Source organism: Rhinolophus hipposideros (genome assembly GCF_964194185.1).
Source record: "Rhinolophus hipposideros genome assembly, chromosome: 22".
NCBI classification, from domain to species: Eukaryota; Metazoa; Chordata; class Mammalia; order Chiroptera; family Rhinolophidae; genus Rhinolophus; species Rhinolophus hipposideros.
Window position 1 is genome coordinate 8394330 of NC_138068.1, and position 27140 is coordinate 8421469.

Below are 27140 nucleotides of genomic sequence, written 5' to 3' on the forward strand. Positions count from 1 at the left end.
GATGTCATCTAGTCCATTTGTTACGTGGTTATAGAAGACGGAGGATAAGAAAGTGAAGTTGCTTGCCTCAAGTCACGTGGTGTGTTCGTGACACATGTGGGGTTCCTGATTTCCACTACAGCATTCCTTCTTCTCCACACACTCCTCTGGAAAAGGAAAGCATCCTCGATAAAGGTGTTTTTTTTGTTTTCTTTTGTTTTGTTTTTTGTTTTGTTGTTTTTTTAGAGGGAGGAGGTGACACTCTCAAAAATTCCCAGAGGAAAGAAGTCATAGTAGTTAGAAACATGCTGGAACTACCATATAATGAAATTAGCTTCATGAATTCAGATGTCAGTCCCATTGTCTTCATTAAGATGGAAGAGAAAGCAAAGAAAAAGATCTCTATCTTGTGAAGAGCCTTACTTATCATGTCTGAGAAGTGTGCCTCGTAACAGCCAGCATTTTATTTACATGCCTACTTGGGCACATGATTTTCAGAAAATGGGCCATTTATGTTTATTGTACAGGTTGACCGATTCTGATTTATTGTACACACCACTGATTCTGTTTCCTCCTTCAGTATCCCGGTGACTGCATCTCTCCCTCCACTCGAGTGGCCACTCTCCCATCAGTCAGGCTCCTATGAGCTGAGGATTGAGGTGCAACCCAAGCCACACCACCGGGCCCACTATGAGACAGAAGGCAGCCGAGGGGCTGTCAAAGCCCCAACCGGTGGCCACCCTGTGGTTCAGGTATGGACTTGACTTCTTTTTATTTTGTGTTCCTTATTTGTTACTAGGTGATTCACTTCTGCTAGGCCACTGCCTGTTTCTTGTTATGTTGAGGTGTGTGACTCAGCCTCTTACTCCTCTGAGGGATGGGAAATTCAAGATTGAGTTGGTATCTGAAGGTAATCCAGCTACCAAGAAGCCAGAGAAGAAAGTCTGTTTGAGCTGGATAAGGATAGAAATGATATTCATGCTCAAGCTAATCTTCCCTTCTCTTTCTGGTGGCGAAACTGTTAGAATCTTGCAGATGTTTGTGTATTGACAGAAGGTTTCTGAAGCCATCATTTTGTATTTAAATTTCAGATGAGAGTCTACAGAGGAAAAATCAATGCACTCTTGCAAAATATAGAAAACTAGGAAAAATTAAAACTATACATAGTCAAACTACCTAAAATAACGATTATTAGCATTTTGATATATTTCCAGTTGCCTTTTTTTGTCTATTCACAAACATGGCATTGTCTATGACTGTACATTTATATATTTGATGTTATAATAGTTTATACTCTGATTTTTTTTACTGTGCATTATGTCATGAGCATTTCCTCCTGTTTTTTCTTAATAGTTATCTTTTATGTCTGTGGCTTTTAATTCAACCTCAGATATTTTTTACAAGTAGAGAAGTATTTTTTTCCTCAAAAATAATTAGAATTGAAATCTTCTTTATTGTGTAGTTGAGTTAATCAGCAACTGCTAACTGGTACCTACCAATCAACTCAATTAACCAGACCTTCAATACATTTAAATTAATTTAACTTTTTTTGTATTTGCCTTAAAGTGAGAATTCTATGATGAGAATCTGATGCAGCATGCATCAGAACCCTCTAGAGTAGTTGTTAAAAATATAGATTCTTGGGGCGGCCGGTTAGCTCAGTTGGTTAGAGCGTGCTGCCACTAACACCAACGCTGCCGGTTCGATCCACGCCTGGGGCACTTTGAGTTGCACCCTTCTTTAAAAAAAAGATGAGGGGCAATACAGATTCTTGAGCAACCCCTGAAATTACTTAATTAGAAGCTACATGACATGAGTAGAGTTTAGACAACAAGCAAATAAACCCAAACCCTGAAAATCTCCACAGGTGCTTTGGGTGTGTACACCTGGTTAAGGACTTTTATGATAATATTAGGAACTGATAAATCCTGGCAATTGTTTTTTTCCCCCCTAGATCTCACATCACAGCCTTCTTGGGATCTGTTTCTATTCATTGCTCCTTTTCCTTGACGATGAGTCATATTTTCCTCTTTCTTTGCATGTCTAGTAATTGTTGACTATATTCTGACATTGTGATGATGATATATACCGGACACTGTGGAGACTTTGGATTTTGGTATCTTCTTCTAAAGGCTTCTCTATTCTGGGATGGGACCCTCCTAGCTTGGAGGATGGTGTTAGTCTGTGTGTTGGAGTCCAAGCCTTTGGTAGTAATAGAGAAACTCATTCAAAGCAGATTAGAAAAAGGGGACTCTATGAGGAGGCTACTGGGCTATTCATAAAATGAGGCCAGGAGATTCAACTCAAATTATGTCTTTGCTCAGTTAATCCATTCAACAAATGGATTCATTCTGCAAGTATTTGTTGGGCACCTACTTTTTGTCATATACTGTGCTTGATACTGAAATGTATACTGAAATATAATGAAGAAGAGAAAGGTTATGATCTCTTTCTAATAGAAAGGTTATGAGCTCCATGGAGCTCATGGTCTAGGGGGGCAGAGTTATTGATTAATCATGCAAATGATAAAATCACAAATTGTGGCAAGTGGCATGAAGTGGCTCGTGGAGGAGCCAGTGTAGATGGGGGAAGAATATCTGTTAAGATTTTCCTGCGGAAAAGACTAGAGCTGAGGATGCATGGGGGGGAACAGCATGTGTAAATGCGCAGAGGCAGAAGGAACCACATTAGAGGAGCTTGAGGAGGTCAGTGTAACTGGAGTATGAAGGACCAGAGGGAGAAGAGAAAGAAGCAGGAAGGGGTCAGGCCATGCAGGGCCCGGGCAGCCATGGGGGTGAGTTTGGCTTTTATCCTGAGACACGAAAAGCAGGAAAGAAACGTAATCTGACTTAGGCTTTGCTAAGACCCCACTCGGAGTGCTCCTCTTGGGGGTAGCATCTGAGATGAGTAGAGTGATGAGGCTCTGGTCCGTGGTCTCTGTCCTTTTAGGGCTTCTTCATTCTCTGATCACTCAACAAACATTTGTTGAGCACTGCTATGTACCAGGCATGATTCTAGATTCTGAGATATGGTGCGAACGTAATAGCGAGAAATCCTCACCGCGTGAGCTTACAGTTTAGCAAGATGATAATAGTTAACGCTTAGCTAGCATTTATCACACGTCAGATCCTGTTCCAAGTGCCGTGTGTGTTAACTTATTTAATCCTCAAAGAGCCCTATGGAGCAGGTTACAATTAGGTCAAGGAGACAGATGTCAAGGAACTTGTTCAAGGTCATAACTATGGAGTGGTGGACCTGGGATTTGGCCACAGCTGTCTGGCTCCACCTGCTATAGCACTTTCCCGATCTTCTGCATTTCTCTGCAGGCCAGCTTTCCCTGCCTCCTCACTCTCACCAGGCACAGAAAGCCTGGTGAAGAATGCCCGCACCTTCTGCCTAGGAATTTTATATGTATACCAGTGCCAGCCCCCTCACCAGCTGATTGGAGCCCAAATCCTGATTCTCAGGGAGATCTAATTGGTCCTGGTTGGGAAGGGTGTCACCCACTGGTGCAGTTAGCTTGGCAAGAGAGGTCAGGCCATGTGCAGCTCTGCTCTGCTCACCCATTCACCAGGGGCTGGGGCCATGGGAAGTTCCCGAGAACAGAATGCGTGGGACATGCAGTTCAAAAGACACCAGCTCTGCTGCACTTGAAGTTCATGCTCCTCCTTCCAACAGCCCCCAAGCGTCCATCCTCCTCTTTCTCATAACTTTGAAAACTCAAGGTACAACTTAAAAATTTGTCGCCAAATCCTCAAAAGACACAAAGTGAAGTATTTTTGTAAAATCATTTGAATAGCTCGTTATTTTCTTCAAAATGAAATGTGCTAACCCCTGAATTTTAGCTCAGGAAGTCAGTTTTTTAAAAAAACTTCTTTGAAAAATGAAGGAAAGAGGGGACCTTAAGAAGACAATTGCTCTTAACCTTTAAGTAGGTGCGAAAACCCCTTTCAAATCTGGAGGGTGCCCCTTTGTTCCCAGAAGAGTAATGAAGCCCTGTTTTGTACCTCAAGCCTAGAAGCTTCTGCTGGTTTCTCTCTTGATCTGTCTCTCTTTATCTCAGCATCTGTTTCTATTTCTGTACCGTACCACGGCTCCCTTTTCGCCTTCTCAATCATTGGTCCCCACCCTTTTCTTTTTTATTTACCACACTACACAACTTAATCTTTTTCTGCATGCCTAGTGGTTTTACGCTCCTCTTTATATCAAAATAAAATGGGAGTACAAACCCATTTCATGCGCTTCCTTTAAATAAGAAATTTAAAATCTTACACATGTGCCACATTCAGCTGTTTTTTCCCTCTCTCTCCTGAGTGTCACTTGGTCTTGGAAGAACGTTTATTCCAAACCTTAAATGCTTTTCACATCTCATGACTCATTCATTTGGTGACTATTTTGTTGAGGACCCTCTGTGTGCCAGGCACTGAGCTAGGTGCTGATAATGTAACGATAGGTGAGATGGACACAGTTCCTCCCCTGATGGAGCTCAGGGGGCACCGGAGGTGTGAAGCGGTCCAGGAGAACCATCCTGAGATGTACCACTGTGACCACTGCTGAGATGTAGGTGCGTCAGGGAGGTCAGATGAGGGCAGTCTGGACTGACACATGGGCTCTTAGGTAAGACGTGATAGCTGATCAGTAGCTCACCTGTTGGATTCACAACTTGGGGGGTAATAGCTACAACAAAACAAATCATGTCAAGGGAGCAGATGGAAGACCTGATTTAGAGGGAGGGTCTTGCTGAGAAGGTGACTTACCAATGGAGACCTGGAGCAAGTGATAGAGTCAGCAAAGAGAGGAATGATGCCCTTCCTCTCCCTGTCTCGCTGTCTCTTTTGGTGGTGGTGGGAGAGTGTTTCCCCGTACAGAGCACAGCACGTGCAAAGGCCCCGAGGCAGGGAAGAACTTGGTGTGTCTGAGCGGAAGGAGGGCCGGTGGCACGTGAGTTTAGTTAGGAGGGTGATAAGTTGGAAGGGCCAGGACAAGCCAGACTCATAAGGCAAGGAGTGAGGGTTTTATTCCAGGGCAAGAAGAAGGGGGTGGCAAGTTTTGAATAGGGGAGGAAGTGATTCTGATTTAATATTTTTAGGATCACTCGGGGTTCTGTCTAAGGAAAGGGTTAGAAGGACTAAGGGAGGAAACAGGGAGATGGATTCAGTAGGTTGTGGCAGTGCCAGTGAGATGTCAAGCTGGTTAGGATGAGAAAGTGGTATGGGGGGGAGGGACTGCGTAGTGTGGTGTGATCTGCGCGTCTTGGTGCTGGCTTAGATGGGGGAGGTGAGGGGGCAACTGCGTAGAGGGTGGTGCCGTAGTCCACATGGGAAGATTTGGGGAAGAAGTCATTTTCCTAGCAGATGATGAGTTCAGTTTGGGGTGTAGAAAGGTGCTCAAACGAAGACATCAAGTAGGCAGTTGGATATAGGAGCCTGGAGCTCAGAAGCAAAGTCCTGGGCTGTCTAACGCTCAGGCCTGTGGTATGGCACAGGACCACCTGTGCCATCACCAGAGGGCTTGATGAGTGCTCGCTTGTAAGGCTTTCTCACTCCCACAGTAGCAACCTGCACGTCTCCAGAAGCAATGCATTGCGGAGAGAACCGAAGAAGTGATTGGAGACACAGGATCACAGTGACAAGCTCATGGCGGTCAGGCAAGGAAAGGAAATGACTGAATCAGCCAAATGTCAGGGAGCAATCGGGGGTGGTTGGGAGGGTAAATAAGGACTGCGTTACTTCAAGGTTTATCAAATAGAAAAGGAGGTAAGAGTGAGGCTATATTTATACGATTTCTAAGACTTGTCCAGCTATGGAGAGGGAGCACTGTTAGCAGCCAGGCCCAGGCAGACAGTCCTCTAAAGCTCGATGGAGTCCCATCGAAATAGAACAAGTTTATGGCTGTTTCTGAGAATCCAGGGCGTCTTAACTCTTTGGCCTGACTTTGACCTGTTGGATCAGATGAGAAAGGGAACCACTTGCTTCACGTTGAAAGAGTCACACGCCTTTGGCGGAACCCTGCCATCATTCCTCGTTCTATTTCAGGACAGGATGCGGCGGTCCTTTGGTGGATAACATGTTCCTTTACAGGCGGCTTTGCAAGATTGGGCTTTAAGCGTTCCCTAAGTCTTCATCTTATGGGATCTCCTAATAGCCCAGTTGAGAGTGGCCTTTGCCATTGTCATGTAATGGAAGCATTGCCAGGCATGCTTCCAGACCCTTTAACCATGTTCCTGCAGAGGAATTCTCAGCAGAGGACCCGCTATGATATTTCTTATCCATCCTTGTGCTGGGACTTTCAAAAAATGGTATTCTTACCACTCCCTGGGACATGTTCGCAACTGCAAAAATGATTAGAAAGCCACTCTTTTAGTTAGAAATTCATAAAATAGGAGAATGTTTAACCATAGCGCACACCTCCAAAGACAGTACTCTGGATGCTTTCAAACAGATGTCCAGACATATGGAAAAAACATGGGTAGTTCCATTAGGAGAAATTCCTTACAGATGCAGAAACCTGATCTCTGTTTCATCCCGGGTAACGGTAATGAGCTTCGCAGGGCGAAGAGCGGAGGCCAGCTGAGCACCTGTTCAGGTTACCCCCTCCTCCCCCCAACCCAAAGGAGGCCAGTCAAGTCTCCAAGCTTTCAACTCGTAATACGGATTACAGGACAGTGACTTTCATCCTGTTGGATTTCAGCGCTTGTACTCTCTGCCACTCACTCTAAATTATAGCTAAGAGAGGGAAGAAAGAAGCCAGGCGGGGTTTTCTCTTCACCAGGCGAAGCTGGAGCCGTGACGTGAGCAGTTCTCTTTAGGCAACTGGCTAGCCACGTTGGCTTCTGTTCGACTCCTAGCATTTTGTGCTTGGTGAGCCCCCCCCCACCCCCACCCCCCCCTTAAGACATGAAGCAGGAAGCACGTCTTGGTGATGCTAATTTGTCTTGATCAGGGCTGCTGTGTTTGCTTCTGCAGAAAGTTCAGTGAGACTTCTGGAGAGGGAAAGGAAAGAGGAGTCAAATGGTGACCCAAGGCTGAAGCTTCTGAGCAGGATCATGTGCTCTGAGATGACTGGGGGTCCCTTTGCTCATTCATTCAATGGTTAGAAGTTTTTACCAAGCCCCTTCCATGGGCTAGGCACCGTTCCAGGCCCTGGGAATACGGCTGTGAACAAAACAGACAGACATCCCCGTCCCCATGGAGCTGACGTGCTGGCTGTGGGGAGAAAAACAATAAATCTGATAAATAGGAAAATGAAACAGAATGTGGGGAGGTGATAAGTACTGTGGGAAAAACTAACAGGGCCACGGGAATTGGGCGTGGTCAGATGGGCCTTCCTGGGAAGGTGACATTTGAGCAAAGAAAGAGTTGGAGGAGTAGAAGGTGCAGGGACCCGGGGCTGTGCGCTGTGCGCTGCTGGCTTGGGGGACGTCAGGCCCAAGCTGGGCATGGTCTAGGAACAGAGAGGGAACCTGTGTGGCAAGAGCAGGGTGGCCAGGCAGACGAGTAGGAGACAGAGGCCCAGAGGGCAGAGGACGAGCGGATTTGGACACCATGAAGTGGGAGGCAGGAGAGATGGGGTCTGACCTAGGTGGTAGCAGGGTCCCTCTGGCTGTCATGCTGATGAGAATGGACTGTAGGGGACTGGCGGGGAGAAGCAGTGAGATGGATGGGCAGCTGCTGCGGGGTCCAGGCCAGAGAAGATGGTGGTCGGACCAGCACTGGGGCTTAGGGCATTGGAACTGATTGGGTTCTGGGTATATTATGAAAGTCAGGCCAACTGGAGTTTTTGAGAGATTGGCTATAAGCAAAAAGCATGGTGTGGGTATAGTCTTGGGGAGGTGGGACTCCCCAGGGTTGAGTGACCCCGTTCAGCCCCTCTGAGACTCCTCCTGTTTTCAGAGGGAACCCATCTTCTGGGGGTGGCTTGACCCAGCCTTTTCCTTTAAAGATGGCGATGGGGCTGCTGAGCCATCCTCACCGTTTCCTCGTCTACACCAGTCTCTTGATTATAACACGGGTGATTAATTTAGAAAACTTTTAAACTAGTACAGTCCAAATCAAGTGCAGCTGTGGGCCAGATATGCCTCTCTCTGCCCCCCGTGTATGGCCTTGGCCTCCAAGGGTGAGCCAGGAAGAGAAGAGAGAGGTGGTGTCCAGGGTGGGGGCCAGTGCATGCAACGCCGTGGGGTGGGAGGGTACCATCTTCATGCCAGAGACACTGATGGTGCCCAAGAGGTGCTCTTAGTTCACATTAGAAGATAACTTGTGATGGATGAGCTTTAGTAAGACATTTTCCCCAAATGAAGGCAGAAAACAAAGCTCCCAGAATCTTGGAGAAACAGTTGTTCCAAAAAGAGAGTTTCAGTCTGAGGCTTCCAATATGTCTGGCCACCATTGGGAACGCATAGACCAAATTTCATTCGGTCTACAAATGACTTTTGGGCCCCTCCCATGGGCTGGGCCCTGTGGATGAAAGCTACACGTAGCACTTACTGTGTACTTTCCTTCAAGTGACCTACTTAATCTTTGCAGTGATGACATGGCGTGTAGGTGGTAGCATTACAACTCTCATTTTACAGACAAGGGAACTGGGACACAGAGAGGTTAAGCAACTTGCCTGATGTCACCCAGCTGGTGAGCAGGGGCTTTGATTTGGATGCAGGTCTGAAGCCACAGCTTACACTCAACCATCAGTCTGTGCAGTGTCTTGGAAGCAAAGAGAACACGCTGTTTGGAGCGAGGCAGTCCTAGCATTTATAAGCTTTGGGTCTCTGGGTATCTGGTTTGGCTGCAGTGTGTTCAATTATAAAGTGCGGAAGACCTCCATCTTTGAGATTATTTGCTTTGTTTAGTCAAGAGTCATTAGGATTCTGTACAGAAATGCCCGGCCTGATCTTTGGCACAAAGCAGGCATCGGTCCCATTGTTGTTCTTTCTTGAGAAATATCGTGGTTGACGTGGGTTTGGGATCTTTTGAGCTCTGTTAGCCTTAGATTCCCGTGCCTGTTCTGGCTTTTTTACTGGCTGAGTTAACCAAATCTGACAGGACTCTAGAATGGATATTGAGAGCACTCTGTTTATTTACCCATTGTGTGTTTGTTACATGTATGATTTTATTTCATCCTTGCAAGCACACAGTGAATTGGGGCTGTTGTTCCCATTGTACAGATGGACAAAGAGGCACGGGAGAAGCTAACATCACTCACTCAAAGTCAGGCAGCTGGTCAGCAGTGGAGCCCTGACCTTGGCTTTCAGCTTCTAGGTTCTCTTGTTTCCACTCTCCCGTTCATTCATCCATCACCTGCTCCTAGCCGGCTCAGGGTTGAGCACCAGCACAGCATATAATGAAGCCTGGCTGCTTGTGGGTGGTTCCAGCTGGGGAGGGTGAGACAGGACAGGGCTTCGAAAGGGCCCCACTGCAGCAGCTTTGGACAGTACCTGGCTGGTGGTGCGATTCGAGCACTGGATCCAGTGCCGGGCATTCGGGTCCTGCCCTTGCCTCCACTTTCTCCACTGAGGGACCTTTGGCAAAGTCAAGACTTTGTCTGGTCCTATGAGAAAGGAGGTATCTGCTGGAGCTGGATTTCAAGCACCTGGTTAGCTTCAGCGTGCTAGAGAGAGGGGACAGTGACCCCACCTGGCATCCCTCCAGAGACCCTGAGTGCTCTCTCTCTGTCTGCAGGCTGAGAGGAGCTCCTGCCCCAGCTGACCTTGTCCCCTGCTAGGTGTCCTCTGGGCTCGACAAGGGGAGGGTGAGAGGGCAAGATCTATGTATTGAACAGTCAACGTTTTCTGCTTTGGTCCTATGAATGAGACTCGTAACTGCCTCAGAAGGTGTCAGCTCTACTGACAACAAAATCATTACCTGGACCATGGGGGGGATGGAGTCTCGCAGGGGCCATGTTCCCTCTGTGAGAGCAGCACAGCTATTCTCTGGACCTGGGAGACAGCGTGGAGGTTAAAGCCGCTTGTTCTGAGCCTCCTGGAAGACTGTGGGCCGACTCTGCCCATCAGCACATCTGTTTACTGAGCACTTACTATGTGACAAAAGCACGTCACGTGGAGTGGCTCAGACCAGCATGCTCTTCCTGCTCTGTGAATGGGGACACTGAGGCTCAAGGTCACAGCTCGTCAGAGGGGTGATACTAATGCCTGCCTCCCAGGGTCTTTGCAAAGAGTAAATGACCAAATATGGTCAAGTGCGTAGAACAGGGCCGGTATGAAGCAAGTGCTCAATGTGTGCTCATTGCCGATTGTTTCTTCTTCTTAATTTTTTTTCTGCACGGTCCTGGTAGGATGAAAAGGGAGCATTTGTTTTCATATGTAAGTTTTGATTTCATGCTGTGATTCCAGAACTGGGATGGATGTGAGTTAGATACTGATGATAAAATGACATTAGCGCCCATCATTTCAACACGTGCTCTGTGCAAGGTCAGAGGACTTGCTGAAGGTCATACAGGCCGGATGTGATGGAGCTGAATTTAAAAGCACGTCTGTTGGACTCTTTGGCCAAACCATTTCCACTGTTCTGTCTTTAGGAGCAGTGGATTCTGAGTTTTGTTTTTTTTATATTAGTTTCGGGTATACAGAACAATGTAATAGTTAGACATTTACACCCCTCACAAAGTGATAACCCCCCTCCCTCAATCTACTAATCTACTACCCCTCTGACATGGTATATAGCTGTTACAATTCCATTGATTCTATTTCCTATGCTGTACTCCACTTCCTGGCACTACACAGGTTTGAAAAAGTGTGGGTGTGTATGTATATTTATACGTGGGCACACACATCTAAATAATCTATCTTTTTATATCCAAATCTATATGCATATGTGTGTATGTAGACACTATATGTATATATGTGTATACACGCATATATATGTATATATGTATGTGTATATGTATATATGTGTATCTGTGCCCCCTGAATTTTTATTCAATTATGTATTTTATTTTTTCTTGTTTTTAATATGTGTGTATTGTTTAAAACATATAGGAAAATATAATAAAAGCAAGCAAGCAGTACCCTCTGTCACCTGGAGAAGTGATGTTACTGCCGTGGCGTATTTCTTTTTAGTGTTTGTTCCCATGCTTGCACACTTAAGCCTCACAGCACTCAGCTCCAGCCCTCCTTTCCCCCTAGTGTCACAAAAATAACCTGATAACCAAGTCTGTGTCGGGTTATTTTTGTGACACCAGGAGGAAAGTGGCATTTACCAAGATGTGAGTAAGATTAGGAATTGTGTTAGTGCTTTCTATGTACAAATAGATATAATGCTACCATTATTTCTAGGTGGTACTTGGAGACACAGAGAGGTTAAGTAACTTGCCTAAGGTCACACAGGAAGTGGGTGTGCCATGAACCAACAACTTAGATGGTTTAGCTCCAAAGCCTACACTCTTAACTAGCCAGGCCCTAAAGAAGAAATCTTAATCTTAATAATTCTGAGATAATTTTCCAGGTTGCTCCTAGGGGCTTTTACTTGTATTGTTGCTATTGTTTCTTAACTATTTTGAAAAATTTAGGAAATCCAGTCTGGTTGAGCATCAAGTCAGATTTTTCCCTTGTCAGGTTGCTCAGACTCATGCCATCCATGGTGTCTCCCCACCCACCTGGCTTCCTTCCCTCCCTGTTTGGTCACAGCAGCCAGCAGGCCACTCCCAGGTTCAAAACAATAGCCAGCTTGTGGGGCGTTGCAGCTTCGCCTGGTGGGGGCCCCTCCCCCACTGGGGCCGCAGTAGACTGTGGGCTTCTGTTGACAATCCCCAGCATGTCCTGGTGTGAGGGAGGACCCATGCCTGAGAGGAGAACCCAGGGAGGCTGGGATAGCCAGCACTGGGCTCTGAGACATTAGGTCCCAAGTGCGAACCCTGCTGATCACAGACCTGTATTTAGATGGTCCTGGGATCTCCCTGACCTTCAGCCTAAGATGCTCTCTCCACACTAGTGGGGTTGACTCTGAACAAGGGTAATCAGACCTCCTGGAGTGTCAGTTTCCCTAATGGCAAACTGGACAGAATGTTCCTTATCTTACAGGATTTCTTTGGGAGATGACAATGTATGTAAACAATTGGTACAATACTAAGAGCAGGCTTCTCTGATTTCTTTGATAAATTAATTGTGGAGGAGGAAATGCATTCATGAGGTGCAGAATTTCAAAGGTACAAGAGCTGTACAGGGCCAGGCCTACCTCCCACCCCATACCCGGGCAGCCACTTCTTCTCCCTGAGGCCCCCAGTGTCAGTGGTTTCTGGAATATCTTTCTAGAGTGGTCCGCGTCTGTCCCTGTGGTGGTTTTCATTATTGTCATCACCATCATCAGCACTGTAATTTATAAAGGACTTGGGAGAATGCCTCGTACATTTTAAATTTGAGGCAGTTATTACTGTGGAGCTTAAAAAGGCATCGCATTTCAGTTTTCCAAATAGGAAGTGAAGCAGAGGTGATTTTCTTGGTATTGTTTGTGTGACCAAATAAATCTTTCCTGAGGGAACTTAGGTTTCTGTTAGGGAATCCCATCTTCCTAAGTGGACACTGGTTATAAAACTGTCAATACGATTCTAATGAATACAGTTTTTGAAACCTGTACCAGGTAAATGTTTGGATTTATCTGACCCCAAGCTTAGTGACAAAATAATCCATCAGTATACACTGACTGTGTCCCATGTCTATGCACGTATCTGTCCTGTCTTTCCTTCACTGGAGACAAAAGCAATGGATGGTGTCAGCAAGGGCATCACACCATGGTTAACCAGTAGCAAGAACGTGTTAGGTTGGATTTCTGCTTATGAGGTCTGACATTAAGTTCGCGAACTTGTTGCAATGCTGTTGCTAACCTTTTTTGATATCAGAGGGATTATTCATTATGAATTTGTACCAACTGGACAAATAATTAACCAAGTTTACTATTTGGCAGTGCTGAAAATGCTGCATGAAAAAGTTAGACGACCTGAACTTTTCGCCAACAATTCATGGTTCTTGCATCACGACAATGCACCAGCTCACAGGGCACTGTCTGTGAGGGAGTTTTTAGCCAGTAAACAAATAACTGTATTGAAACACCCTCCCTACCCACCTGATCTGCCCCCAATGACTTCTTTCTTTACCCAAAGATAAAGGAAATATTGAAAGGAAGACATTTTGATGACATTCAGGACATCAGGTATTAATATGATGACAGCTCTGATGGCCATTCCAGAAAAAGAGTTCTAAAATTGCTTTGAAGGGTGGATTAGGCACTGGCATCGGTGCATAGCTTCCCAAGGGGAGTAGTTTGAGGGTGACTGTAGTGGTATTCAGCCATGAGGTAGGTAGCACTTTCTCTAGGATGAGTTTGCAAACTTAATTATCAGACCCATATCTCTTATTTAGTCAACAAATACTGACTGGGCTTCCACCACCTGCTAAGCACTATGAAGGATGGTATCCACTCAGTTTGGAGCATGGACATCCTCTGGGAGTTTGTTCAAAATGCAACTCTCAGGCCCCATCTCCACCTGCTGAGCCAGAATCTGCATTTTATAAGATCTCCAGGTGGTTTGTGTGCATATTAGAGCCTGAAGCACATTATTCTAGGACAGGGGTCCTCAAACTATGCCAGCCTAATCTGGCCCCCCACCCACTTTTTTAAATAAAGTTTTATTGGAATACAGTGACACTCATTTACAATTGTATATGCTGCTTTTGCGCTACAATGGTAGATTGAGTCCTTATGACAATGTACGGCCTGCAAAGCCTACAATGTTTACTATCTCGTCCTTTATAGATGGACTGGAAATGGAGACAGAGTAGAGAACAGGACAGACAAAATCCGATTCTCTTATGGAGCTGGTGTTCTGGTGGAGGGAGACATGCTACAAACCAATAAATCTACACTCTGTCTGTCAGGTGGTAAAAAAGCAACAAGAATAAAAATAAGGCAGGTGGGGAGATGGAAGATGATTGTGAGGTGGTAAGAATCTTTAGGGAAGACTTTTTCTGAAGAGGTGGTATTTAACCAGAGTCCTGAGTGTAGTGAGAGAGTAAGCTGTGGCACTATCTTGGGGTAAAGTATTGTAGGAGAGGGAAATGCTAGTGCAAAGGCCCTGAGGTGGAAGCTTTCTTGGTGTCTACTTTGGGCATCAATTCAGAGATGGGAGCTAGTCAGGTCTGATTTAGGAGTTAAGTATTTACTTTGAATGTGTTTTTTCCTTCCACAAGGCCTTTGCTGTGGCAGTTCAGTGCCTTTTATAAGACCATGGCCCAGGGAAGTCTTCTTCTGTGTGTCGCTGGATACAGTTGCACAGGCTGTGTACTGCACAATGGCACTGCATACCATGAGGGCACCATTCACATTTGCATATTTATCAAGACAGTGTTCTGACACATGTCTTCTAAGGACACAGAGGAAGAGGTGTCTTTTGCTAATCTGCACAAAAGGGCCAGACTTTTATTTATTTATTTATTTATTTATTTATTTATTTATTTATTTATTTAGCACTGGCTCTGGTGATATAATTCTTAAAAAGAGAAAAAAATCTGAGTGTGAATGTCTTTAGGTTATGGACATTCATCAGTTTTTGCACTGGTTGCTCAGCTCACTTCCGTTACCTATGTGCCCCTTTAAAGTATCTGAATTTAACTCAATAGCAAGAAAGGCATTTCTGCTAGTCTTAAAGACATCCTGACCTCATTACTTTCTTTCTTGCAGATGAGGTGTGCATTGCTTGCTCCTTCCTGCCCTCTAAGTGACCAGACTGGCTGGGACAGTGAAGGGGAGCCTTGTGGCTTCCACCTGTGTCTTGCTGGGGCACCTGTGCCCACATACTTCTCTCTGAGCTATGGGAGCTTTGGCTCTAAAACGAGGGTTAGTGTTCTGTGAGTCCCTCCCATCTCTAAACTTACATGATTTTGTGACCCAGAGTAACAGGTATCATTTGAGTAGAAGTGCCTGGGTTTAGTTTTGTTCACTTTGATGCGGGAGTTCCAGCTTCTCTACAACTCAGCCTGCCTGAACTTACACTGTTTCCTTGCTCCAAAGTTGACTCGTTCAGGGACTTGAGAGTTTGGGGGTTCTTGAGCTAGAAGGAGATTTAGAAATCATCTAGTTGAATGATTGGTGTGTCCGATTCGTGTACCATGTTACTCAGGGTTTTGGTTACTGTCTTACCTAGGGCTTCAGCTCCATTTTATTGAGGGCGTCCTATGGGTCAGAGTTTTTGCTAAGTTAACATTGTCTCATTCATTCTCACTGAGAGCTTGAGGTAGGTGCCATTATCATCAGTTTGCAAATGACCAGATCAGGGCTCAGAGAAGTGATGTGAGTTATAAAGATAATACAGTAACTAAATTGATGGAGCCACAACTTAGACTATGAGAAGTAGAAGTCAGGGGTGCCTTATTTATTGAGCAGGGACAATATGCGAGATATTATCTAAGCCTGAACTTGCATTTCCCATTGTAACTCTATGAATTGGGTCCTATTATCTCACAGATGAGAAAACTAAACCCCAACGAAATATGTGACCTACCCAGGGTAAGGCTTACATGCAGGTAGTAAGCGTAACCATTTCAGACTTCTAATCTCTTTCTCTTTCTCACACGTTTCTCTCTGCTTTCTGAACGTGGGTGTGCTCCCTGTTTTCCTGTCACAGGTCTGTGTGTCTGTGCCAGGGAGGGAGAGGCTGGGGCTTTGGTGGCTCCTGACACAACCATCTTACCACCTTCCCTTTGCTCCTTGGAGCAAAGCTGTCATCATCCCTCCTCTGGATGACAGTTCAGCCCCTAACTGGTTTCCCTGTCTCCCCTCATATGCCTGGTCCAGTCTGCTCCCCACACAGCAGCCAGAGGAATCTGTTTGCAATGGAAATTGGTCCACACTACTTCTCTGTGTTGAATCCCCGTGTCTCCCCTCTCACTCAGTATACACAAAGTCCTTATCATGAGGACCATAAGGCCCTGTGTCATCTGGTCCCTGCCTGCCTCTTTATTCTTCCTTACTCACTCTACCTCAGCTCTATTGGCCTCTTGCTATTCCTCAAACCCTCCAAGCAGGCTGTGCCTCAGGGCCTTTGTACTTGCTTGTCACTTTCCCCAGATATCCAGGCGACTCTCTTCCCTGCTTCTCTCAGGCCTCATTTCAATTACCACCTCCTCAAAGAAGCTTTCCCTGATTCCTCTATCAAGATAGCTATCTCTTCTCTTGCCACCCTCTGTTCCTCTACTTATGTCTTCTCCCGCATAGCCTGACATTTTCTTCCTTTCTTCCCTCTCTCCTACTTATCTACCCACCCAGCCATGCATCCTCCATCATTGCTCCATCCCTGTTCCAAGCACATTGCCTGCCATATACTAAACACTTAACCTGTCACATGAATGACAGTTGAGTGATTGTCACCACTCTTCCTTTGAGCCATCAATGAGCTCCAGTTTGCCTGGGCCCCTCAGACAAATGAAGCCCTGGGATTTCGGATGATGGATGTGCTGACACAAGCAGCTTCTCAGTGGCTTTCCTGTGCTAAAGGAAGCAGAGGAAGGAAGTGACAACAATTAAGAAGGACTAATTCAGTTCACGGGGACATGCCCAGGCTTCCTCTACCCCTCATCTCTCTCTGCCCAACGTGACTCGGGCTCGCCTGAGGCAAACAGAAGTCGTGACTTGATGGAATGGGCACAAGTTAGTTTTATAATGATTAAGAAGAAGAAGAAAAACCTTATTTTTCACTTTCCTTTTTTAAACAAGAAGTATGCCGTGGGTGTTCCCTTGTGGTTTTGCAGTCAAAGAGAGGATTGTTGTTGAGGTCCGAGTTCCCCTTGGGGCTTCAGCTTTGCGTGTGTCTAACTTTGACTTTGAACTGATGCTTTTAGGGCTGTGCTAGGATTGGGGGTCCGGGGGTCCATCTCTGAACAAGGCAACGGGCTTGTTTATTGTGTCCCAAGCGCACCCTCCACACGGGCTGCTTCCCAGATCTTACCCCATCCCCATCCTCTTCCTGTTCCGAATAACCCCCTCCCCAGCCCAGTCCTTCCCCTTGAGCAAAGGGGGGGGGGAATCCAGCTGGTGGAAGCACTTGCTGCAGAAACGGGACTCAGAGTGAACGTGCATTACGAGGGGAGTGTCTGAATGAATGTGGGCTCAAGTGTGGGTGTTACAGTTGGGTTAGTGCTCAGCCGGGGGTCTCTTGCCAAGTGCTGTTGGGGAGGGAAAAATGCAGGGAAGAGGCGTGCAAAACTGGGATCACATTAAGTTTCGACAGTGACTCGAGGTGATTCTGTGTATGTGTGTCTGGAGAGTCTGCTGCTCCTTCTCCTTATAAGCCTGTGTGCCCTGCTCTCATGCGCTTGGTCTTTTGGGGTTTATTTTTTGGTGGATTGATTATTTTTCTTGCCAGGGAAGAAGAATTGGCCGAGAAGCCCCTTGACTTTGGATCTTGGCTGTGACATTGGGAGGCAGGCGTGTTGCTGCCCTCTCCACAAGCTTGGAAAGTGCTCGCCAGGTGGGAGGTGGACTTGGGGAAGCTGTGACTTGTTGGGGTCCTGCATGCAAGTCCTGCCTTGTGGCCCGCCAGCCCCCTGTCTCCACGAAGGGCCAGGACGGACATGATAGTTCTCAGTGGTCCCACTTGCCAAACCCCAGCTGAGCTGCTGAGAAGAGAGTACGTTCTAACTCTTGTACTGAGTATTCTGGTCACTCTCAAAGCCCCATACGAGCGGAAGCTTCAGGGCCCCCTGGCATTCTGGCCCCACAGCGCTGGGGTGGGTCTCATTTTGCTCATGTGGAGGTCATCGCTACCAACCCAGTGCCTGTCGAGCTAGTGAGGGTCCATTTAGGTCCTTCACTGGCCTCGTTTCTAAGTGTGGATGACTCACAGATGGCAGGCACACCCATTTGTAGTTACGTGCGGTAGTCTGTGGCTGTCATCTTAATGGCCATCTTTCTCAGCTAACAGAGGAGTTCAGAGTGTGGGCATCAACCCAGGCCTCGCTAATCCTTAAGGAGTTAGAGTGAGCTTTTCCTTCTTACAACAAACTTCATTCCCCTTTCCTTCATAAAGTTCTTCTTGGCAAGCGGTGGCTTCTCAGCCTCTCACCTCCCTGCGGAGGGAGGCGAGAACCTCTCCCTCACTGTGGAAAGACCCTGCAGGGGCCTCATTTATGGCGGCCGAGTTCCAGCCCCTCAAACCTCACGGGTTCCGAGTCTCAGGACTTGGATGGAGCCATGTGAAACTCTTGGCCAGGTCGCTGCCTGAATGAACAAAGATCCGAAAATAGTAGCAAAGGAAAAGGGCTTTGGGGCATTAAATAAGGTGGTGGTGGGGGGCACAAACTTCTCAAGAGTGAAGTGTGAGTGAATCACTTTTGTGTGCTGCATTTCCACTTGAAAGTAAAAGGAAAATTTTAAAACAAAGAGGAAACAGGAGCAGGTGTAGCAGAAGCACAGCAGGCTAGAGACGCTGTTGTACTTGCTTTTGATTTCCAGTGTCCCCCCCTCCCCCCCGCCTTCCGAGCTGGGTACCTCGGCAGCTTACTTAGCCTCTCTGAGTTGACATGCAGAAGTGCAGTGCCTGGTGCAGGGCTTGGCACGGGGTGGGTGGGGGGCAGAGTGAGCCCCATTCTCCCTGTGTCCCGTACTCTAAGGATGACTAATAAAACAAATAAACTAATGGTGACATCGAGCTGCCTTAGAGATCGTTTTGAAATTAATGATGGTGATGGTGATGATGGTAACTCCTGACAGGTATTCAGCCCTTACTGTACGCCAGGCACCATTCTAAGCTATTTCCATGATTTTTCTGATTTAATCTTCGCCACAGCCCATAAAGTGGGTACCTGTTATTATCCTCTTTGTATCGATGGGGGCCAGGGTTCTATAGCCGCTGTGAATCTTAGATCTGAACCGTGCCCACTCAGAGCCACCATGCCCTGGGCCAGGCTCTCTGCTAGGTGTTTCCACCCATCCCAGCAGGAAAGCATCCTGCCTGGGGACCGGGTGCTGACGTCAGCCTGGGTGAGGGAACTGCGTGGACCAAGCTGCCCTCAGTCCACTAGACTGTGTCCCTGACTCAGGGTGTCCAGGGCCTCTTGGGGAATTGGCACTGCCAGGTCGTTCTACAGAATTCGGCCAGGTTGCCATTTCTTCAGAGCCGCCTCAGATGGAGAAGCTGGCTGTGTCCAGGGCCTGGCATATGAGCACCACACTTAGGAAGAAAAGCTACTGGAGTAAAGAGAGGCTCTCTCCCCCCGAGTGGACATGTCCATCTGGGACATTCACTCCGTGAGTGGTAAGACGAGCTAATTGTCTGTAAGGCCCAGACTATTTCTCTGGGATATTGTTGATTTCACGTCTTGCAGGTGACATGATACCACCGAATCTCATTCCGTGTCCACAGCAGCCGCATGAGAACATTTTAACAAAGAATTTTAACAATGAAGATGGTGGATAATGTTAATTGAGCACCTACTGTGTGCTGGCACTATTGTAAGAGCTGCACGTGCTACAACTCTTTCATCCTCGACCTCTAATAACAGAAGGTGCTGTTTCCACTTTGCACACGTGGAAGCATTTTCGGAGGGTCTGTGTGACGCGCCCAAGGTCAGCAACCCGTGAGTGCAGCAGCTGGGACTCGAGCTTGGGCCCACCAACTCCCAAGTCCCCAGTCTGTCCTGCAGGGCTCTGCTGCTTTGCAGTCTCTTCTTCTGGTGTCCTCATGGCAAAACCAGGGCCAGATGGTTTTGGTGGCTTTACAGATGCCACATGGCTAACTGGAGGCTGGCTTGGAGGCACATTATTGTGCCCTCTCTGGCCCCAAGCTGCTAACTCCACCATTGAGACTACAATTCCGTGCACACTTAGACACGTCGATGACCCGGGGGACACAGGGTGACATGAAAGGAACACGCTCGGCCTTGACAGGGGCCCAGCCCCGGAGCTCAGTTGGAGGCAGTTGAAAAGAAAGTTCCCGATAAGGAGATGCTTTATCACCCTCTTGACAGGCCGAGCTTCCTCCCTTCTGTTGCGTGAGCCTTAAACCTCTTCCAAGCCCTTGGCACAGAGCCTTGGCCGCCTCCCGCTCCACTGCGGGCTCGAGCGGGGCCGTCGGCGGGCGGGAGTGGGTCTGGGGGTGGGTGGGTGCCAAGCCTTTGAAAGGATCCAGAGGGCCCCACACTGCCCTTATCTTAGCCCGTTGGTGTTTCTGGGCCGGAAAAGGGAAGCACAGAGAGGAAAGGCTTTCTCCTGTGGCTTTTGTATTTGGTTCACATTAAATGAGGCTGGGCCAGGGTTTTGTTGTTTGTTTTCCCACTTTTCAGCGAAAGGATGATGGATGACTCTCGGCAATGCCGGCGCCCGGTTCTCTGGGGGTGGCACGCCACACGCCATGCCACACTCACGCACACTCCCACCCGGCAGTTGTGCAGTCTCCTGAGTAGTTCTGGGACAAGTTGAGGGCCGTGCCAAGCCTGAGCGTGCTCCCCTATCCCCCAGGTCAGCCCATGGAGCTCTGATGTGCAGCGGTCGGTCGTAGGATGTGGAGGGCTGTGAATTCATTCACTCCGGGGCCCTGGCAGCCAGTGGCCTTGTCTAGACAGGAAGATGTGTGTGATTGGATTTAAAGACCAGGCTCTAGCTCCCGCTGGGGTGAGAAGGAGCCCAGAGCTTTGGGGCCATGAATACAGCTTTCCGCAGGCCGAGGGAAGCCCAGGCCGGGTGAATGCAGGGGTGTTCATGGCACTTCTGGAGGGCACAGGGGACAGGAGGAACAGCAGTAATACAAGGTCGGCAAAGTGGCAAGGGGACCGGATCCTAGCAGGAGCCTGACACCTTCGTAGCAGTGAGGCCTGGGGCAAGGGCGGGTGTTTGCACATACATGTGAACACTGTCAATCAGTGGGAAAAGACAGTGAGAAACGGACACTGATACACAAGTAGATATTTACATAAACAGATGTGCATAGAGACCCTTGTATACCCAGAGGTATGCCTGAGCCAGTTTGTGTAGGCACACGGGAGCCAGTTTTAAAAATTTCAGGAATTCTACCACATTTTACCGTAACCCCCTGAGGTTATTCACATCTGTTGTATCCAGATGGTGGAAATGGAGCGTAATGGTGATCTCTGCACATCTTTTCCCAAATCGGTGATGTCGCGTTGGTAGCTTGAAATTAGCCGTGGTGGGAATTTACACCCCGGAAATTGGCAAATGCTGCAAATCGGGGTTTTTCCCTTGGAGAAGTGGTTGTCAAACGTTTACCAGTCCACTGCTGTATACCCCTAGAACAAGACAGACAGACACAGAGGCAGGCGGCGATTGCCTGAACGAACACCTTTTGGTTTCAGGAAAACACATCCAAGTTTTATACATTGGTTGATTTTCTGTTTCCACTCCTTTCTCTGCACCCAGGACCCTTCTCTTAGCACACGGCAGGGCAGTGGTGCTTTTTCTTCTCTGAGTTAAGTCTTTAGCAGATTTTCTCTGCTCCTTGAGCAGAGGTGTGCTGAGGCTGACGTGTGTCTGGGCTCCGCCCCAGGTAGTTCTTAACAAGCCCCTTCAAGACCTACTGGCTCCCCTCCCAGAGGCCCCCAACCCCACTGTGCTCTTCCCCTAGCACCTGCGGTGATGGGCTTTGTATGTCAGTCAGTGTTCTGCAAGCCGGTTCCCTGGGGGGAACACAGATGAGTTTTATGGTACTTAATCAGCATTTTTAAACATTTATAATAATTTGATTGGCACTTTTTTTGTTATGCGTGTATGGGCACCGTTGATTTCCACCTAGTGACGATGATTTCCTACTTATGGTAGCGACATAAAGTTTCTTTTAAAATAAATTTCTATAAGTAAAAGTACGAATTACATTTTAAAGAGAAAGATTCAGTAACTGATAGCCCAGTAGTAGATTAGGGACGTGGCTGGAGAATGAGGTTTTGGTACCACTGGGGGGGTGTTTTCTCCCCCATTCTGGGGCAACAGGACCATAATATCATTCGGAGGTCAAGAGAATGGGGCTAGACCTGCCCAGGTTGGAACCCTGGCTTCTCCCTTCCTGGCTGTGTGACCTTGAACAAGTTGCCTAACCTCTCTGTGACTCGGCTCCCTCTTGCATAAAATAATAGCACCCAACTCACGGGGTTGTCATGAGGATTGAATGAGTTGATAGATATCGCACTTAGAACAAAGCCCGAGATTTAGCGAGGACTCGGGGCAGCATTAGCTGCTACCGTCGTCGTTGGTATTATGATTAATGATAGCCTCCCCTGCTCTACAAATCTCCCCTAGCATGGAGTTTTTTGGTGACTAGGCGGTGCTTGACAAATATTTGTTGACTTGAATTTTCAATTTTTAGAAAGCTGCCAGGCCTGGCACCTTTCAACCAGGAAAAAGCAATTCGGAAACCAGACAGAAAGTAAGCAGCCGTTTTATTTCTAGCGCGCATGATCGTCACTCCTGCGTGTGTCAGACAGCCGTCTGCTCCCCATTCACCTCCCCTCTGGGGCGTCCCTTTCTAGATGCTCATTCAGATCGTGTGTAAGAGGGCAAGGAGCCTCGCAGACTGACTCGGGTATCGTTACCTGATATGTCTCTGAGCAGTTGGATCGTGTGACTTTTTGTGTACAGCCGTTTCTTTCAGATTCACTTTCAGTACTGGCTTTTCAGAGAAGTCATTTTTTTTTTTTGAAGACTGTTTTAAAGGCAGACTTGTGTGCTCATGTAGGTACTGTTTGCGCCTTGAGGTTTTTTTTAATGGAGACTCACCTAAGCATGGTCCTCCTGTTCCCATGGAGATGCAGTTGGGGAGAACACGAAGGCACGGAGGAAATGATGTTATGGTGGTGGGATGACGGGTCTTTCAGTTAGGCTCAGGTTTATTTGCATCTAACAGAAACTCCAACTAACAGTTGCTTAAACACTCAAAAATTTATTCTCTTCTCTAGAAAGTCTAGAGCTGGGTTGTCCAAAGTACTGTGAAGTCATCAGGAATCTAGGCTTCTTGTCTCTCCCTGTTCCACTGAATGTTACCTCATGGTCCAAAATGATTGCTGGAGCTGCCACCATCACGTCTGTAGTCCAGGCAGTGAAATTCTAAGGAAGAAAGAAGACAGGGCAAAAGAGGCTCCCCAGCTGGGCTGGCTTCCTCTCAGGAACCTTTCTGCGAGTCTTCCCCACACTTTTGTGTACACTTTGTTGACTTAAACAAATAAGTCTAGAGCTGGGTTGTAATTCATCTGCAGAGCAGGCTGGGAATTGTAGACTCTTAGCTCATTGCCATCCACGACCATTGGGCTACTGTTACTAAGGAAGGGAAAATGGATAACAGCATGTGGGTTTCTGCCCTAACACATGAACTTGAAGATTGTAACAACGTTTTTATAACACAGTTTTAAAGTTTTGGGAGATGTGGTCCTTCATTTGTTATCTGATTTTCTGTCGCCTGTGGTCTAGACAGGTGACTATTAAACTTCTAGATATGACAGGGCTTTGAGAGGGGTGCCGTGCAGATGCCAGCAGATGGGAGGGCAGGAAAGGTCCCCTAGGGTGGATGGTCCCCAGGGTCCTTTGAAATTCTCTTTTGAGAGTCTGTGCCCAAATGTCAAAAACGCCAGCCTCCTCTCCTGCTAGTCCTGTCTATTTTAGTGCTAAGTTTCCAGCACCTAAAACAGAGTGTGGTATATTGTAGTCACTTTATCTATAGTAAGTAAAAAAAATAAGTATTCACTTGAAGTCCAGTTGTATTTTAAGGACAAACACCCTTGTCCTTCTGGCCTTTATATTTAGAACATGTTCTAAGGAGCCATGGACATGGCAGGTGCCCGGGGGCTTTAAAAGTCAGTGTTCAAAAATGGTAGGCAAAGGTACAGCTACTATGACCTTTTAATACGTTTTTTTTTTTTTTTAAATAACAAAGGTATATGCTCATTGTAGACTGTTTACAATACACAAGTTACTCATTCGGTAATTACTTATTAGGTGCCTACTAAGTGCCAGGCTCTGAGTCCAGGTGAAGGAGATGTTCATTCCAATGGGGAAACAGACGTGGAACAGGTTAAACCATAAATAGGGTAATTTCAGATCCCAATGCAGTGTTTTAAGGGGGAAAAGTTGGTAATAGGAGAGAATGCCTGGAGAGGGAGCTTACATTAGTTAGTCGGGATTTTTCTCTAGGGATGGGTTCATTTAAGTTGGTATTTGAATGACAATAAGGAACCAGGCAGGCGAGCATCAGGGAAAGCACAGTCCAGGTAGAGGGAAAGGCAGGTGCAAAGGCCCTGAAGCAGGAGAGCTTGGGTATTTGAGGAATGACAAGGACCCATGTGGACGCCTGCAGTGGATGCAGGAAGGAGCAGTAGGAGAAAGCTGGCGTGTGAAGGAGGAACTGGGTGGTGTACGGCGTGTAGTAGACTAGGGGAGAGATGGCGGTGGTGGGACCAGGGGAGGTGGAGGAGACGGGGAGAAGCAGATGATTAGAGGTGTTCTCTGGAGGTTTCGCCAGTGGCACTTTCTGATGGACAAAGGATAGGCTTCCAAGGCAGACTTTTGGCAGAAAAAGCCCCCTCCTCACAAATCTCAACTTAATTGAAGAGCAGTTCTCAGTGGGGTGATTTTGTCCCTCGGGACACTTGACAATGTGCAGACACATTTTTGGTCAACACAACTGGGTTGGAGGGGGGTCGGTTACTGGCATCCAGTGGATAGAGACGAGGGATGCTGCTAAATGTCTCTCAGAGCACGGGACGGCCCCACGGCAGAGAACGATCCAACCCCCAAATCAATAGTCAACCTTGGTCAATAGTGCTGAGGCTGAGAAATCCTGATGTACTAGTTTTTTTGCCCCATATCTTACATAAGTTGTGGGACAGTGATAACCCCAAGGGTTACCATCCCGCCAGAGAGGTACCCGATTCTTCTTCCCCAAAGGGACGTGTGGTAACTGTTCTGACCGTTCCAGCTTGGCCTTCCTTTGCGGAGAGACCCGCTGCTGAATGAATGAATAAGTGAATGAATGAATGGGCACGAGAACTGCCTCCTTGGAGAGGTGACTCAGATTGGACGGGCCCACGCGCTTCCATCACGTTATGAAAGCCAGGCCCCGTGTGGCTCCCCATAAGAACGGGCTCCTTGTTCCTGGATGATGGGATTTGTTGATCTGCCAAAGGGCCCCGCCTCTCCCCAGGTCACCACAGAGGCCCGTCTCAGGGCCGTCTCGCCATGTGCAGGGTACGAGAGTTATGCAGAGCCCTCCAAAAAGCCCACCCTTTGAAATGAAAGAAATTGGATCTTAAAATCCCAAAATAGAGTGCGGAAAGGTACACATCACGTCTGCCTTCTCCTTTTTTTTTTTTCCCCCTTGTGGCAAAAGTGACTCAGAATTCTTGGTCTGGATCCAGAGAGACCTGCGAGGCCTTGAAGTTGGGGGTGGGGAGGTGCAATCTGATTGGGGACCACTCACCTTTTTCAGGCCTTGGCGGGCCCAGCCAGCTCACGCTCTTACATTTCACGAGTCCTGCCTTTTCCCACACCACCACCTCGAGGTTCTTTTTCAGCTTTCAGCTGCAGTGAAAGAGGAGGGGCTTCCCCCAGATGTCCCTGTCTTTGGTGGGACATTTATGTGAAGCTGAAGTGCAATTTCTTTTGGGATGTGTTATCCAAATGTTCCTAGGGGGCTGCCTTGGTGCTGTGGGATTCTTGGCCCAGCATCCTTGAGGCATGTTGGGTACCACTTGTCAGGGTTAGATAGTTGCACAGTGTTTCCGCGATCTGCCTGCAGTCCTCAGTTTCCCCTTCCAGGGGGACTCAGTCCTTTGCCCTTTCCCTGCTTCTCCTAGAGCTCAAGACCCCGCAGACAGCAGACACTTTGTTCTTTAATATCAGGGTGGTGCCCTGAGCGAGTCTCGTGGAGAAATGTTTTTGAAGCACACTGTCTCTTGTGTCTGGTCTTTGCGTGAACACAAGCTGCAGAAGGGGTGCCTGTGCCTCGCTTTTCCTCGTCATCTCCACGAGGCTGCCAAGTCACTGTACTTTCGACTCAGTCTCTCCCTGGGTCGATCTGTAAATGCTGCCTGGAGAAGAGATTGTATGCTTTATTTTTCCAGCCCGAGTGTGTCTCCTCTTTGACTTCCAATGGAATTGGCCTGGTATAATATGTCTCTTTCATGGTGAGACACATTCCTGCAGACTGGCTCAAATGGTAGTGAATTTAGGCAGACTCCAAATGTGGGGATTCTCTTCCAGACATGAATAAGTCTCCATTCTCAGGGTCACTGGAGGATGACTCACTCGGCAATATGTTGAGCCACATAGGAACCTGAGACTTAATCTGTTTAGTTATTTACTCAGCAAATATTTATTGAACATCTACTATGTGCCGGGTACTGTTCAAGGTACTGGGGCACAGTGATGAGCAAACTTTCACTCTAGTGGGAGGGGGGACAGGCAATAAGCAAACGCCTAAGATAACACTCATCACTAGCAGGAAGGGTATCAACAGGAAGGTGTGGGGAGGTTCTACTTTCGCCAGGCAGCTCAGGGAAGGCCCTGAATTTTGTTTGACACTGGAGGAATCAGGAGGTACCAGCCCTGGGAAGACCTGGGGGAAGAGTTTTCTAGGCTGAGGGAATAGCAAGTACAAAGGCCCCGAGGTAGGAACAAACTCAACCTGTTTAAGGAGCAGCAAGGTGCCCATGTGGCTGGACTAGACTGTGGGAGATGAAGTTGGTGACATGGGCAGGGGCCAGATCAGTTTTGTAGGCTGCGATGAGGAGTTTGGATTTTATTCTAAATATTTAATTGCCAAAAGTCACCCAGCAATAAGTGGGTGACTGTTAATAAAAGTTAACATTTACTGAATACTTGTTACATGCTTTATACGTAACTCACTTAGTCCTCCCAACAGCCCAATGAGTGTGTAGTGTCATCAGTCCCATTTACAGATGAAGAAACTGAGGCCCGGATAGATGAACAAACTTCCCTACCATGACAGTAAGTGCCAGGATGTAACCCCGGAGGGTCTGGCTCCAGGGCCCATGTCACACTGGCTCTGCCCAAAAAGCGATGCAGAGAGAAGATGTAAAAAGTACTTGTTTGGCTTCTTAAAACAAAAACAAAACACAAAACAACAAAAACCCACAACTCCTTCTAAAGGTCTACTCAGGGAAGGCTTGCTTATTCCAGTCCAGGACTTCCAGACTCATCTCCTAG

At 47.3% G+C, this 27140-nt stretch overlaps 1 protein-coding gene across 3 annotated transcripts in view; it reads left to right on the top strand.

Moving 5' to 3' along the window:
- Window positions 1-27140, top strand: part of NFATC2 (nuclear factor of activated T cells 2) — a gene marked incomplete at its 5' end in the record, with an annotated part of 148954 nt that overhangs the window by 34235 nt on the left and 87579 nt on the right. For all 3 annotated transcript variants that reach the window (XM_081033651.1, XM_081033650.1, XM_081033649.1), the window contains one exon: window positions 560-731. In XM_081033651.1, coding sequence (XP_080889777.1) covers window positions 560-731 — 172 coding nt within the window. The remainder of the gene's footprint in view (window positions 1-559; window positions 732-27140) is intronic.